Source organism: Bipolaris zeicola (genome assembly GCF_000523435.1).
Source record: "Bipolaris zeicola 26-R-13 unplaced genomic scaffold scaffold_22, whole genome shotgun sequence".
Lineage (NCBI taxonomy): Eukaryota > Fungi > Ascomycota > Dothideomycetes > Pleosporales > Pleosporaceae > Bipolaris > Bipolaris zeicola.
This window is the reverse complement of record NW_006912071.1, coordinates 1-12,745: the sequence shown is the minus strand read 5'-3', so window position 1 is coordinate 12,745 and position 12,745 is coordinate 1. Positions and strand designations below refer to the sequence as shown.

The following is a 12,745-nucleotide window of genomic DNA, read 5'->3' as shown; positions in this document are numbered from 1 at the left end:
GCCGTTCCTCAGCAGAGCCAGCCGGCCACTTACCCCGCTGTTCCTCAGCAGAGCCAGCCTGCCCACCCAGACACCCCCAAGCCCAAGCCTACTCCTTCCACCAGCAGCGCGCAGCCCAAGCCTACCCAGCCATCCGGTGGCAATGGTCACTTCCCAACCAACGGCGACAAGTGGTCCATTACCTACACTCCCTACGCCAAGTCCGGCCTGTGCAAGGAAGCTAGTGAGGTTGCTGTTGACATTGAGAAGATCGCTGGTCTAGGCTTCACCACCATCCGTGTGTACAACGTCGACTGCGGTGTCTTCGAGAACGTTGTCCCTGAGTGCGAGAAGCACGGACTTAAGATCATTTACGGTATCTACCTCGAGGCTGGCGACAAGGGCTGCTTCTCCGAGTACGCCAACAAGCAGCTCGACGACATCAAGAACAAGGCCCCTAAGGACAGCGCCTCCATGGTCATTGTCGGTAACGAGTGCATGTTCAACGGTAACTGCCAGCCCGAGCAACTTGCTTCCTACATCGACCACGTCCGCGATGAGCTCCGTGGCGCCGGCTTCCCCTCGACTATCCCTATCACCACCACCGAGCCCGTCGACGTCTGGGAGAGCAAGGGTGCCGCCCTCTGCGACCACATTGACGTCTTCGTCTGCCAGGTCCAGCCCTACTTCACCCAGTCCGTCAGTGCCGACATGGCCGGTGACTTTGCCGCCCAGCAGCTCGAGCAAGCCTCCAAGGTCTGCCCCGAGGCCGCTGCCCGTGGTGCCTACATTGGCGAGATCGGATGGCCTTCCCAGGGTCAGACCAACGGCAAGGCCGTCGCTAGCCCCGACGCTCAGCGCACCGCCATGCACAAGATTCAGGAGGCTGTCGGTGACAAGGCTAGTGTTTTCTCCTACCAGGACGACTCCTGGAAGCCTGCTGGTGCCTATGGCGTTGAGCAGCACTTTGGCTGCATTGATGTCCTCTCATAAGCAAGTCAACACAGTAACCTTTTAAGATGAAGGGAGGGGGGAATCAATATTTATCCATATGTATCTCTATATGTAGCGCATCAACCACACACAACACGTTCAAATCCCAGTCAGCTTCGTTACTTATGCTGCGGGGTTCCATTTTATCACGCCATCATGTGTCTTACTATTTTCTTCCCTTTGTTTTATTAGTTCCTTTGCCCTTCGTTTGTGTAGTTATTCCTGAGAAACAAGGGAATACATACACAAATGAGGACTTGGCAACGTCGATATAGAGGATGAAGGTGGTTAGTTGTCGGCTTTGAGGAAGCCTGTGTAGCTGATTTTAGTGTTTAATTTCTTATACCTAGTAGCAAGTAGAGTGGAACAAAAAAAATCTAACTCTTGATACTATTGCAACTCCCTTCAAACAAGCTTTTTCTTTTTTTTTCCCATCGGGTTGTTTTTTTTTGGTTTTTTTGGGGACATCATTGTCGAAGGGTTAGGGGTGCCGCGATAAGGTGCTTTTTTTTCGGTGAATTGGAGAAATTTAATCTCCGTACAGGGGGATTATAGGGCCCTGTAAAGTAAGTTAGTGGCGTTTTTTTTGGTTCTCTCAACAAATTAAACCAAGGGAGAGAACTCGATGGTCGCCCTTTCATAATAGAGAAAGAAAGAAAGAAAAAAAGCTGCTCATCTTTGCCTAGGCTTGCATGTGTTTGTTGTAAATGCGAGCATGGTAGTGTCAAACTGTCGTTGTATCACTTAAACATGGCATCCATGCCGAAGGATGAGGTTGTAATATGCCCGTTTAGTCGAAGCTATGCCCACCGGCATATTTTGTTTTGTTTCTTCCGGCTCGTAGCGCTGTCAGCCGGCTTTACTGTCGTTCCGGAAATACGTAAGTATCCGAATATTTTCGTCTCTTCCTCAACCATGTCGATTTTTGTTTTGGTTAGTAAGTAGCCCGAATAATACCTCAAAAGGATTGTTGCGGTGTACCCGATAGTCGGGCCTTGATGTTTGATGAGGCTGCTACTTGCTATCAGTACAGGGTCTAAATACACGTCAGCGTGGGTGGATAAAGCGTGCGTAGGTACCTGCGGTTTTTTAGGCGAGTAGAAGGTGATCTAGGCCCAGCATCATGTGTGAGTCGAAGTAGGTTTGGGAGGGCTGTAATTGTATTTGCATGACGTATGTTATGTGGCTGAACTGGGATTCAACGACCGATGCGTCGGATTGATGAGAGTGGAATTAGGTGGCGGAAGGTGAAATTGCAAGCGTGGCTTGGGTTGAATCTAAGTAAGAAGGTGCGGGACGGGCTGAGGAAGGTGCAAGCATGCGTGTGTGTGTTTACCAGTGTTTGTTGTGAGGTGAGAAAATCGACAATAGGAAGGCGTGTAAACACCTGGGTATTGAAGTTGTATGCAGATGTTTGCAGTTTGAACAAAATCCGATAAATAACTTGTCGATGCTTCTCGCTGGCGTAATACTCACCTTGATCAATACCACATACTTTTTGTTTTTGCGACACAGCGAACTCACGCAAGATCTATTACCAGAAAGAACAGAAGAAGAAAAAAGCTCCTCTGTACATCACATAGTCAGACAAGACGTCACGATAACTACACGTCAAAGTCCACTCCATACATCTATACTAACCCCCATCCGCCCAAGCGCCCCTGCAACCCGCCAAACCGGGAGATCGACAGGGCATGCGAGCCGCTTAAGAAAACAGCGCCATCGCAGCCTTGCTTTTCACCCCGCCTTCCAAACGTCTGCTCTGAATATTCGTGTCTAACAATCCGAATACGCTATTTTTTTTGTCCTATTTTGAACGACCGCGTAAATATCCCCACGTATAAACGCACTCATACACAGTATAAGTGAAGATGGTACCACGAGCTAAACCCCGACATCGACCTTGGACAGTAGCAACAGTAGCTGGTGTGGCGTCACTGCTTCTCCCCGCTGCGGCACTCATGCGACTATACACTCTGTCGCGGTTTCCCTTGCATGCAGTTCTGTATACCTGTATTGTTAATGGCGCTACGTTTTTGTTTTATGGGTATGATAAGATGCAGGCGCGCAATATGGAGTGGAGGGTCAAGGAAACGACGTTGCAGACGTTGGCGCTTGTTGGGGGATGGCCGGGTGCACTGGCGGGGATGCATTATTTCCAACACAAGACGAAGAAGGTTGCATTCCAGGTTGTGTTCTGGGGGATTGTGCTGTGCTGGGAGGGTGTAGCTTGGCTAGTGTGGAGTGGCGGGGTAACCGTAAGAAGATGAAGGTGAGATCAAGACATTGATTGAATAGTTGAGCTTCATGAGATATTGAGTGTTATTACAAAGGGGTCATCGAGGTCGTGAGAGGTGGTTGTAGCCACCGGAAGAAGAAAAGAGATGCGTCAGAATCATATCCGAACAACGAGAACGCTCATCAAAAACCAACCACTCATCCACCCATACATCATCACGCCGTTACTCCGCCTTCTTTGGGACATGGTACTGAGCGGTATCCTGAGTCTTGTTCGTTACTGCCGAGACACGGTCAAGCGCAGCTTTGGGATAACTCTGGACAGTGTCCCAGTCAAGCCACACGTTCTTAGTTGAGTTCGACGCCGAGTCCCTGGCTTGGGTGACTGCGTGAACTGTACAGAGAAGGGGCATTAGCGACCAGTAAAGGGACGGGTGAGAGTGTCCGCAGCTTCACCAGTTTGCTCGCCAAGGGGGTTTTGGGTAGCGCCACCGGCAATGTTGCCGAGGCCCTTCTTGAGGCTCTTGATGTTCTCCTGGTCAGAGGCAGGAACCTTGTCGATGGCATCTGCAAGGTGTCAGTGTACTCCAGGTGATGGTGGGAGGGGGGTGGAGCATGTCACGACTTACCCTTGGTCATGTAAGACATCTTGTTCTCGCCCATGGTCTTGAGTGCCTGGCGCTCCATCTTGCGCTTTAGCTCAGGCGAGATACCGAAAACGTACAGGTAGGCTGCGGTCAAGGCGATGAGGCCTGCGAAGATTGCGAGGAAGCTGACAGCCATGGTTGAAAGTTGGGAGTGTGTTTGTGAAGTGAGGGTTATAGATAAAGTACTGCTACTGGAGAGAGGTTGGAGAAAGCTGAAGAAATGTGATGGTTGTGTGTGTGTATTGATCAAGACCCTGATTTTATGTATGGGCAAAACGGCATGACGTAGGAATCGCACATGCAAACCTGTCAGGCTTGCCTTGCTCCCGCTGCACGACCAGGATCGGCCCTTACACCCGACCGTTTGATGGTTCCTCCCTAGACTGACGTCTCTTCCCTTCCCTATGATGTATTATCTTCTCTTGCTGATACTGGCGACAAGCACTCGGGGAGACGCGCCAGATGCGCCTCGAGTGGATTCGGTAAGGCCCATGCTTTGGGTGCTAGAGATGACAGGAGCCACTGTGGAGTGATGGCGGCTGACAGCAGAGATTCGCCAAACAGGCTGTTGCTCTCAGTGTGCACAGCAAAGCCGTAAGCAGTGCCAATGCAGCCTTGCATACATGGCCATGAGGAGGCAGCGGCAGCGGCAGCGGGATATACATAGACACGGAGAGTATTGGTGCGAACGTATAGACATGGTTGGGTTGCGCAGCTAGGCGGTGCTGCGCCTCACAAAAGGTCAGCCACAGGCCACGAGGCGGACACGACTTTCAGGTGCGCCTGCGCCTGCCCCCACCGTCGGCCCAGGTGCAACTCCAGCTCGTCCAGAAACAGACCCTGGACTTATTGTTGCTGACCCAGCTCAGCCTGTGCCTCCTTTTTCACCACTTCTTTTTTTCCTTTGCCGCCCGCTCTTTTCCTCGTTCAGAACGCCTTGCTTCCTACGTATCTGTTGATACCTACCCCTCACCAACCTCCCCGCCAGCTGAACGCGCCCGATAGGCACCCCCAAAGCCTCACCTTCCGCCCCAAAACACGCCCGTCGCAGTCGTATAACTGCACACCGGCTTGCCCGTCATGAGTATGTGCCTGCTCTCTGCATTGCGCTGCAAGCTGCTCGCCTGACTAACTGCGTGCACAGTGACCAACATGCTCAACAAGCTGCACGGCCAGCCCGACAGCTATGATCGCAAGTGGGTGCTTCTTGATACCCCGCCTCCGCTTGCACCCTTACTGAACGTACCAATTGCAGATCACGATACCGCTTCGGAAAGACACTGGGCGCCGGAACATACGGTATTGTCAGGGAGGCTGACTGTCCCGAGGGCAAGGTTGCCGTCAAGATCATCCTGAAGAAGAATGTCCGCGGAAACGAGCAGATGGTCTACGACGAGCTGGAGATGCTGCAGCGCATGAAGCACCCGCACATTGTCAAGTTTCACGACTGGTTCGAGTCAAGGGTAGGCATGCTAACAAACGACGTGGGGCAGGCCAGTAAGCTAACATTCTGCCCAGGACAAATACTACATTGTAACCCAATTGGCAACTGGTGGAGAGCTCTTCGACCGCATCTGTGAAAAGGGAAAGTTTACAGAAAAGGACGCTGCCGAGACGATTCGACAGGTGCTTGATGCAGTCAACTACCTTCACCAGAACAATGTTGTACACAGAGGTTTGTTGTGCATCCACTGGTTCACCACAACGATACTAACAACAGACAGATCTCAAGCCAGAGAACCTCCTCTATCTCACACGCGACGAAAACTCATCCCTCGTACTTGCTGATTTCGGTATCGCCAAGATGCTCGACTCCAAGACCGAAGTCCTAACCACCATGGCTGGCTCATTTGGATACGCTGCTCCTGAGGTGATGCTCAAGAAGGGCCACGGAAAGCCCGTCGACATGTGGTCTATGGGAGTCATCACATACACACTGCTCTGCGGATACTCACCGTTCCGATCGGAGAACCTTGCGGATTTGATTGAGGAATGCAAGAATGGCCGTGTCATTTTCCACGAGCGCTACTGGAAGGAAGTCAGCCCGGAGGCCAAGGAGTTTATCAAGAATCTGCTAGAGCCCGACCCATCCAAGCGACCGACGAGCGAAGTGAGCAAGATTTCCTCAAGTACCGATTGACGGCTAACAATGTTTAGGCTGCCCTCAAGCACGTATGGCTCAGTGGAAAAACTGCCACGGATCACAACTTGGTGCCAGAGATCAAGGCATACGCGGCAAAGGCTCGTCTCAGGCGCGGTATCGAATTGGTCAAGCTTGCAAACCGCATTGAAGCGCTCAAGATGCAGGAAGACGAGGAGGAAGACGTGCCTGGCGAGGCTGACGTGCCTGCCAACGCGCGCGAGGCCGCAGGTGAGGCCATTGCTGGACATTCAGACGGCAAGAGCCTGGACACCAAGGAGACGCCGGGCACAGGCAAGGGACCTGGACGTCTGAGCAGAATCGCAAAGGGAGCCATCTTCAGAGAAGTTGTGCTTGCCAAAGTGCGCGAGATGAAGGAGCAGGAGGCGCGGGCAGAGTTTGAGAAGAACGCAACATCAGAAAAGGCAGCAAGCAAGTAAAGGGGCTTGTTGGGCAGTCTTTTTCCTTGTTGCTGAGGTGTTGTCACAAACATGATGGGTTTGCTGCGGTATTAGCGGAGGGTCTCATTGTTCCATGTATACCCCTGAGAGACAGCAGCCAGGACACCGCGCCTAGTAGCTCTTGAATGGTGATATCAGTGTTTGTAGTTCGAAATTGACGGGGTATAATGTGTGTTTTGATTGTTTTTATTCGTGTTACTATTGTTGGTTGATATGTGTCCAACAACGACAGTGTTGGGTCTGTGATGCACTCGCTGCCTGGCTCGTGCACACAGTCTTGGCAGAGCCGGGAGAACCCTAGATTGAGCACTGCGGCGCGTCCACCGGGTTGACGACTGAACGCGCAACTCACTGCACCGCCGCCACACTCGTTACTCGCCTCGAGACCTTGTGGGCCTCGTTTGGATAGACTACGCGATCGCAAAAGTACCGGCAATGGAAAGCGCGGCCAAACGGAAAGCCGCCAACGCCGCTGCGAGCGACCACGACAATCGCCCTGCGAAGCGACAAAAAGGGCCGGTACGTGCAGTTCATGGGCGAGGGTTGATGCATCGTCGGGGTGTGTTCTGGAGATGCACAAGGCGTGTTGGTCGCGATGCGGGATGGGCTCTGGACAAGAGCGCGCGACACCTGGGGGGCTCGACGAGTAGCCACCACCTCCGTCGGCCCCTCCTCGCTGCCCCCAACACCACGCGCGCGCCGGCGATGCATCGAGGACTCCCTGGAGAACCATTGTCGAATAGCCTACGAACCTTTGCTGACAGCGACCCGCTCGCGTGCAGGCCGACACCAATGCCAACTCGGAGACGGTAGCCTCGACGACGACGGCCGGCTTGAAGTTCCTCGACAGCCTGAAGCAGGCAAAAGACAAGACGTGCGTGCTCGGCCTCTGTCGCTAGTCTCACATGGCATAGCTTCTACGCCTTCAGGCGAGCAATTCCCGCGATTCCTTACTGACAGCCTGCAGGGGACGACCCATAGCAGTTCACTTCCTTACCCTCCCGGATAGGGTATGTTCTGGTCCCGTTGCCATCAGGGCCCACACTGACAGCCGTGTCTAGGACGAAGTGCCCGACTACTACGAGTATACCAAGTTGCCCATTGCGATAGACACCATCGAGGTACGCTTACTTGCTGTTTGCTCCTTTGCAATCTTCACCCATATATCATGCGCCTTCACCACCGCCAATCCGAATTCAATACTATCACCCTATATTATTTGCTACTATTCATACCTCTCGTGCGGGATTGCTGACTCGAGGCGCCTCAGAAAAAACTACTCAATGGAGAATATTCCAGCCTGGCTCAAGTCGAGAGCGACTGTAAACGACTCGTCAACAATGCAAAGGCCTACAACGACAAGAAATCAGTCATCTACGAAGATGCTGAGCGCCTACGCAAGACTGCCTCCAATTGGATGGTGAAGCATAATCCAGCATACCGGGACGGCAACTACGTCGCAGTAGCTACTCCCATTCCTGGCGAAGACAACTCGACTCCCTCAAAACCGTCGCCCCGCGTCGTATCAACGCCCAGAGTCCCACAGACACCCGTTACACATGACACCGTCGAACGCCCTCGGCGAGCAGCTGCTATTGCAGCATCAGCTACGCCAGCCCCATCGAAACTGCGACAATCGGCGTCTGCAGCGCCTGATGACAACGATGGTGCCGAGTATACAGGCAAGACCTTTCAGCAGGCACAGGAACAGATTGTACGGGAGATTATTGAATACGAGGAGTGAGTGGTGTATCTCAGCTGCACTGTATTGCATCAGTACTAATACCCTTCCAGTCAAGGCCTACAGATATTCGTCCCCTTCCAAAATCTCCCATCACGGAGCTTGAAGGACTACTATCAGTTGATCAAGGATCCCATGTCGCTGTCTGCGATACAGAAGAAAGTGCGGGGCGTCATTGGTCGCGAAGCTCCTACAGGCCATACCCTGTTCAAGAGCTGGGATGCTTTTGAAAGTGCATTCAGCTTGATCTGGAAGAATGCTCGCATCTACAACGAAGACGGGAGTGATATTTACAATTTGTCGTTGGAGCTTGAGGTACGCTGAATCCATCCTGACTGACGTCTTTTCTAACTTGCCCAGGAAATCTTCTACAAAAAACTTGAAGAGGCCAAATCAAAGGTCAACGAGCCAACACAGCCGAAGCTCAAACTTAACATGTCGACGGCATCAGCAGCTCCTAAGCAGCAATTGAAGCTAAAACTCAAACCAAGTCCAGGCTCAGAGCCTAATACTCCAAGTGCTCGCGATTCTGCAACTCCGGGCGTTATTGTCGACAACGACGCTCTTTTACGGCAGCAACGGCATGTACTCAACAGCATGGGGAACCAGTCATCACGAGCCGCGTCTGGCGAAGCAGCAACGCCTGGAGCATCAGCAAATCCGTTTTCTGGGCCCAAGGGCGGCGCTTCGACGAGCGCTCCATTGTCTGCTGCCCAAGGTAAAACTGGGGGGTCTCCACCAGCTGTCAACGGTGTCAAGCAAGATGTGCAGTCTCCGGCGCTGAGCGCGATAAGGCCTGCAAGCACCGCGCCCGATAGCTCACGACTCAGTGTTCCTGTCCAAACACCGCATCCACACATGGCTCCACCACATAACATGTCTCGCACAGCCAGCGGCAGTCCACATCCAAATGGCCTTGGTTTGCAGAATGGCCACTACGCTCCTCCACCACAACAACAGAGCTACCATGCGCCTCCTGTACCACGAGTTGATTGTTTCAGGAAGACCCCACTGAAGAGTAAGTCCAGTCTGTTGGGATGATTGATCTTTCTTGCTAATGGCCGTGTAGATTACCAAGATGCATTAATACCCAGAATCACACTAAATACACATCCCGCTCTGAGCGCATCAAAGCCATGGTCCGTCAACATACTCGCCAACAAGCAGAAGACCATGTACAGTGCCACCATGGTTGTCGCGCCCGCCCACTCCTACATCCAAATTGTACCCAAGATCCCCATTGCACTTACCAACCGCATGTACCGCCTCTTCGTCACCGTCAACGGCAACAAGACTCTTGAAGCAAACCGCGTCCCAGTCACAGCCGGCATCAATGGCGCCAGCCCAGGACCCGGTTACGAAGGCGGAAAAAAGAAAGGCGAACCCCTGTTCGAAGCCAAACTCCTCAGCGGCGTAAATCGCATCGAAGTTGAAATCATTGCGGAGAAAGAAAGAAAAGAATCATCATCTGAAAATGCGGGAGCTACGCCTGCTAAGAAGGAAGACGTCGAGATTGAAAAGTGTACTATTTTCTTGCATTTGCCGCGACAGCCGACGAACTAGGAGTTTGAGGACTGTGAGGGTGGGGATGCCGATGCCGATGCCGATGCGGAAGCTACTGGGTGATTTATTAGTCCGCCGATGATATGAGAAGATGCAAGACAGAGAGATGTGTGTGTGTGTCGAAAGGCTGCAATAGATGTAGTACGCATGTGTGTTTGTGTATGTGTGATATTAACTTGTTTTATTTGTCTTTCTTTCTCTCTGGTTTTTTTTCACACTCTGTTGAGAGAGAAAGGGAGATGGAGATGAAGTGGAGTGAGCGAGGGGAAAGGGAAGATAAACATGGGATATTGGCGTTTTCTTTTTCAACTTGTCTCCTACTACTTTTTTTAGCGATCATGTCATTGAGGGATGAGATGGAGATGGGGAGTCGGAGAGGTAGTTATTTTAGGATGGCCACTGAGGAGGATGAGAAGTTATATCATATCAGATCACTTTCTCCTTTTTTTTCCTCTTTTATTCTCAACGTGGGTGTAAAACCGGATTTAATGTCAACATTTCTACCATGCGTGTGTAATCTCCCACTCGTCCCCCTTCTTCTTCAGCAACGTTAAGGAAGCGCGCCTACGTACTTTTATCCAAACTCTTACCCCCCTTGCGTTTTCTTTAAGTGTATAAAGCCTCGTGGTGGCGCATACTAACTTAGTCCACCCCCCCTAGTATATCCCCCGAACCTTCTTTTTTTCCAAGCCAGAGCCTGCGAAAGTAGTGTCGATGTTAGTGTCGACGGTTAGTGTCAAGCGTTAATGCAAGGCTGACTTGTGTAGCGTTGAAGTTTATATATTTGAGGGGGTGTGGGCGAGATGAGGTGGGTTTTTTTTTAGTTATGGAAGTGTAAAAATGAGTTGGTGGGTAAGATCGGATGGTAAGATCGGGAGGTGCAAAGAGTGGTATGGTATATGCTTGCCTTCTTTTTTTTTTCGTTATGTTTGTGGTTTTCCTAGGGAGGGAGGCGTGGGGGATGGTGAAAGGCGAGGGTTTTTTTTGGTGGGATAGAATGGATGGGGGTTTATTAGTGCTGAACTATTGCTGCGAATTGTGAGTTGGCAAGATATATATTGGTTTGTGGATGTATGGTGTAGTTGTTGTTGGATACGAGGTCGAATGAGTGACACTGGAACAATATGCTTACCCCCGCTTGTTGCTATTTTGCTCCCAGGTGCTGTTATACAACGTGACTTACCTGTCTCTTGGATCGTGTAGCGTAGTGCAGTGTAACTGGGACGACATATCAAAACATGTTTTTGCAGTATTATCTATTCAAGGGAGTGATATGGTTATCCTTCCTCTTCTAATTTTCTGCATCAAGTGGCTTCCTGGGTTTATGGGTTGGGTATTTAATGCGCATACATGTACATGTGGTTCTGCACAGGCGGGACCCCAATATCCGTTTCCCTAGATGGGAATATAGTCAGGATGACGGGTACTTGTACAGGTGGTGCATGCCGTTGCGAGGTTACATGGACTGTAAGATTGGGAACTCGAATGCAGGTATTTCGTCATCGAGTAAGCGCCTGCAATGTTGAGTATGTTAGGGAACACAAGGAGTGTTAAGATACGCTGTTGAAATGAATATCTAAATAGCCCAGATTCCTGGTGTTTGAGCTTTTAGTTTCTTTCATCCCCTTTTCCAATCCACGTCGTAGCTGTATTAAGAACTCCTAACATCTACTCTACTCACTCAACTAAAACAAGAAAAGATAAACCCATGGATTCCACGCCCCTCAAACCCGGCCTTCTCTTCGTCCACGTACGTCTCCATTGCCCCAACCTTCCTCCGCTGGACAAAACTCCACTTCCAAGACCTCCTCAATCTACCTGCCATCCCCTCTTCCAAAGCCAAAGTAGCCTTCTGTCTACGCGCCACCGCACCTGACGATGCTGAGAACTACTCACACGAAGAGAAATCAAGCGCAAAGCCTGCAATCGTGCACATATGTGCCATAGACGATCTATCCGTGACAAAAAGTAAACCCTTCCGTGACATAAGTCCGAAACTGAATGTAGAATACACGCGGCCCCTCGGCGCACACGAACAAGCAGTCGCTTACAAAAATCCAAACGACACCATTGACAAGGAGGCAATGGTTTCCGAAATCGCCAACTCAAAACTAGCCGTGTATGACGAAGTTGATTCAAGCGAAGAGGAGCGGTTCCACGCCTTGATGCCCGAAAACGTAGATGGCTGCTTGGTCGGAGTGCATTTTACACTGCTCTCGTTTTCTGGCGATAAAAGCGATGACGCGATCGAAATCAAAGACCAAATAGTAGAATTTCTACAGAAAGATGGCGCACCGGGGTGCAAAGTATGTGCCTCGCTCTACCGTTGGGCGGGCAAAGAGGCTCAGCCCGATGGGTACCCAGCCATCGATGTGGAAGGAGATGCACAGTGGATGGTCTTGGCGTGGCTTGAACATTCAGGTTCCAACAGGGTGTTGCAAAAGGATGTCGATGGTGTTATTGGTGCGTGTGTCAAGTCGGATGGAGAGTCCAGTGTAGGGGAAGGAGGCAAGATTGGGTATGGGGTCTGGCTTATTGAGTTACTTATGGAGTAGGGTGATGATTGTTGGTGAAAATGTGGGGAGAAAGATGAAAAACGGGCTGTTGAAGCAGTGAGGTGAAGTGAAGTTTTTCATATGATGATATCAGTGTATTGGCTAGATATTTTCTTTAATCAGCAGTGCAATAGTGAAGACATATTTTGAGTAGGAAGAAGCTTGCTTATGAATGAGAAGTAACTTTGGGAAGAAGGCATATAATTTATAACAATAGCTCTATGCATTCTCATGTGTAATGTACTGAACTTTTTTTTTATATTCTAGTTTTTCTCTAACGTGGTTCACAAGCGAGTCGGCCACCCAAGCGAGTCGGCCACTTTGCTCCGACGCGTTAACGTCAACACTATAACACGTAATGACTCAACAACGCAACTCTCAAACTTTATACTCTGAATCAGATCTTCAAATTGCTCTTTTTGATATCC

At 50.8% G+C, this 12,745-nt stretch overlaps 6 protein-coding genes across 6 annotated transcripts in view; 5 read left to right on the top strand and 1 right to left on the bottom strand.

Moving 5' to 3' along the window:
• COCCADRAFT_23564 (glycoside hydrolase family 17 protein) overlaps positions 1-972 on the top strand; it is a gene marked incomplete at both ends in the record, with an annotated part of 1,768 nt that extends 796 nt beyond the window's left edge. Inside the window, one exon of the mRNA XM_007710824.1 lies at positions 71-972. Within this exon, the coding sequence (XP_007709014.1) occupies positions 71-972 (902 nt within the window). The remainder of the gene's footprint in view (positions 1-70) is intronic.
• A 1,871-nt stretch (positions 973-2,843) lies between these two features.
• COCCADRAFT_87576 (uncharacterized protein) lies at positions 2,844-3,242 on the top strand (the record flags this gene model as incomplete). Its single annotated transcript, XM_007710854.1, has 1 exon — positions 2,844-3,242. One exon carries the CDS (start codon positions 2,844-2,846, stop codon positions 3,240-3,242), a length of 399 nt encoding a protein of 132 aa, XP_007709044.1.
• Positions 3,243-3,434: 192 nt separating this feature from the next.
• On the bottom strand, positions 3,435-3,993 carry COCCADRAFT_33966 (uncharacterized protein; the record flags this gene model as incomplete). The annotated part of the gene is made up of 3 exons (XM_007710841.1): positions 3,435-3,604; positions 3,667-3,777; positions 3,840-3,993. The coding sequence occupies 3 exons, from the start codon at positions 3,991-3,993 to the stop codon at positions 3,435-3,437; spliced, it is 435 nt and encodes a 144-aa protein (XP_007709031.1).
• A 1,016-nt stretch (positions 3,994-5,009) lies between these two features.
• Positions 5,010-6,437, top strand: COCCADRAFT_33965 (uncharacterized protein; the record flags this gene model as incomplete). Its single annotated transcript, XM_007710840.1, has 5 exons — positions 5,010-5,053; positions 5,113-5,320; positions 5,376-5,532; positions 5,582-5,967; positions 6,015-6,437. The coding sequence occupies 5 exons, from the start codon at positions 5,010-5,012 to the stop codon at positions 6,435-6,437; spliced, it is 1,218 nt and encodes a 405-aa protein (XP_007709030.1).
• Positions 6,438-6,893: 456 nt separating this feature from the next.
• COCCADRAFT_87499 (uncharacterized protein) lies at positions 6,894-9,762 on the top strand (the record flags this gene model as incomplete). Its single annotated transcript, XM_007710853.1, has 8 exons — positions 6,894-6,977; positions 7,241-7,332; positions 7,426-7,468; positions 7,520-7,579; positions 7,729-8,198; positions 8,253-8,514; positions 8,560-9,217; positions 9,269-9,762. The coding sequence occupies 8 exons, from the start codon at positions 6,894-6,896 to the stop codon at positions 9,760-9,762; spliced, it is 2,163 nt and encodes a 720-aa protein (XP_007709043.1).
• A 1,416-nt stretch (positions 9,763-11,178) lies between these two features.
• COCCADRAFT_23561 (uncharacterized protein) lies at positions 11,179-12,317 on the top strand (the record flags this gene model as incomplete). The annotated part of the gene is made up of 2 exons (XM_007710823.1): positions 11,179-11,229; positions 11,463-12,317. 2 exons carry the CDS (start codon positions 11,179-11,181, stop codon positions 12,315-12,317), a joined length of 906 nt encoding a protein of 301 aa, XP_007709013.1.
• Between the last annotated feature and the right edge of the window lie 428 nt (positions 12,318-12,745).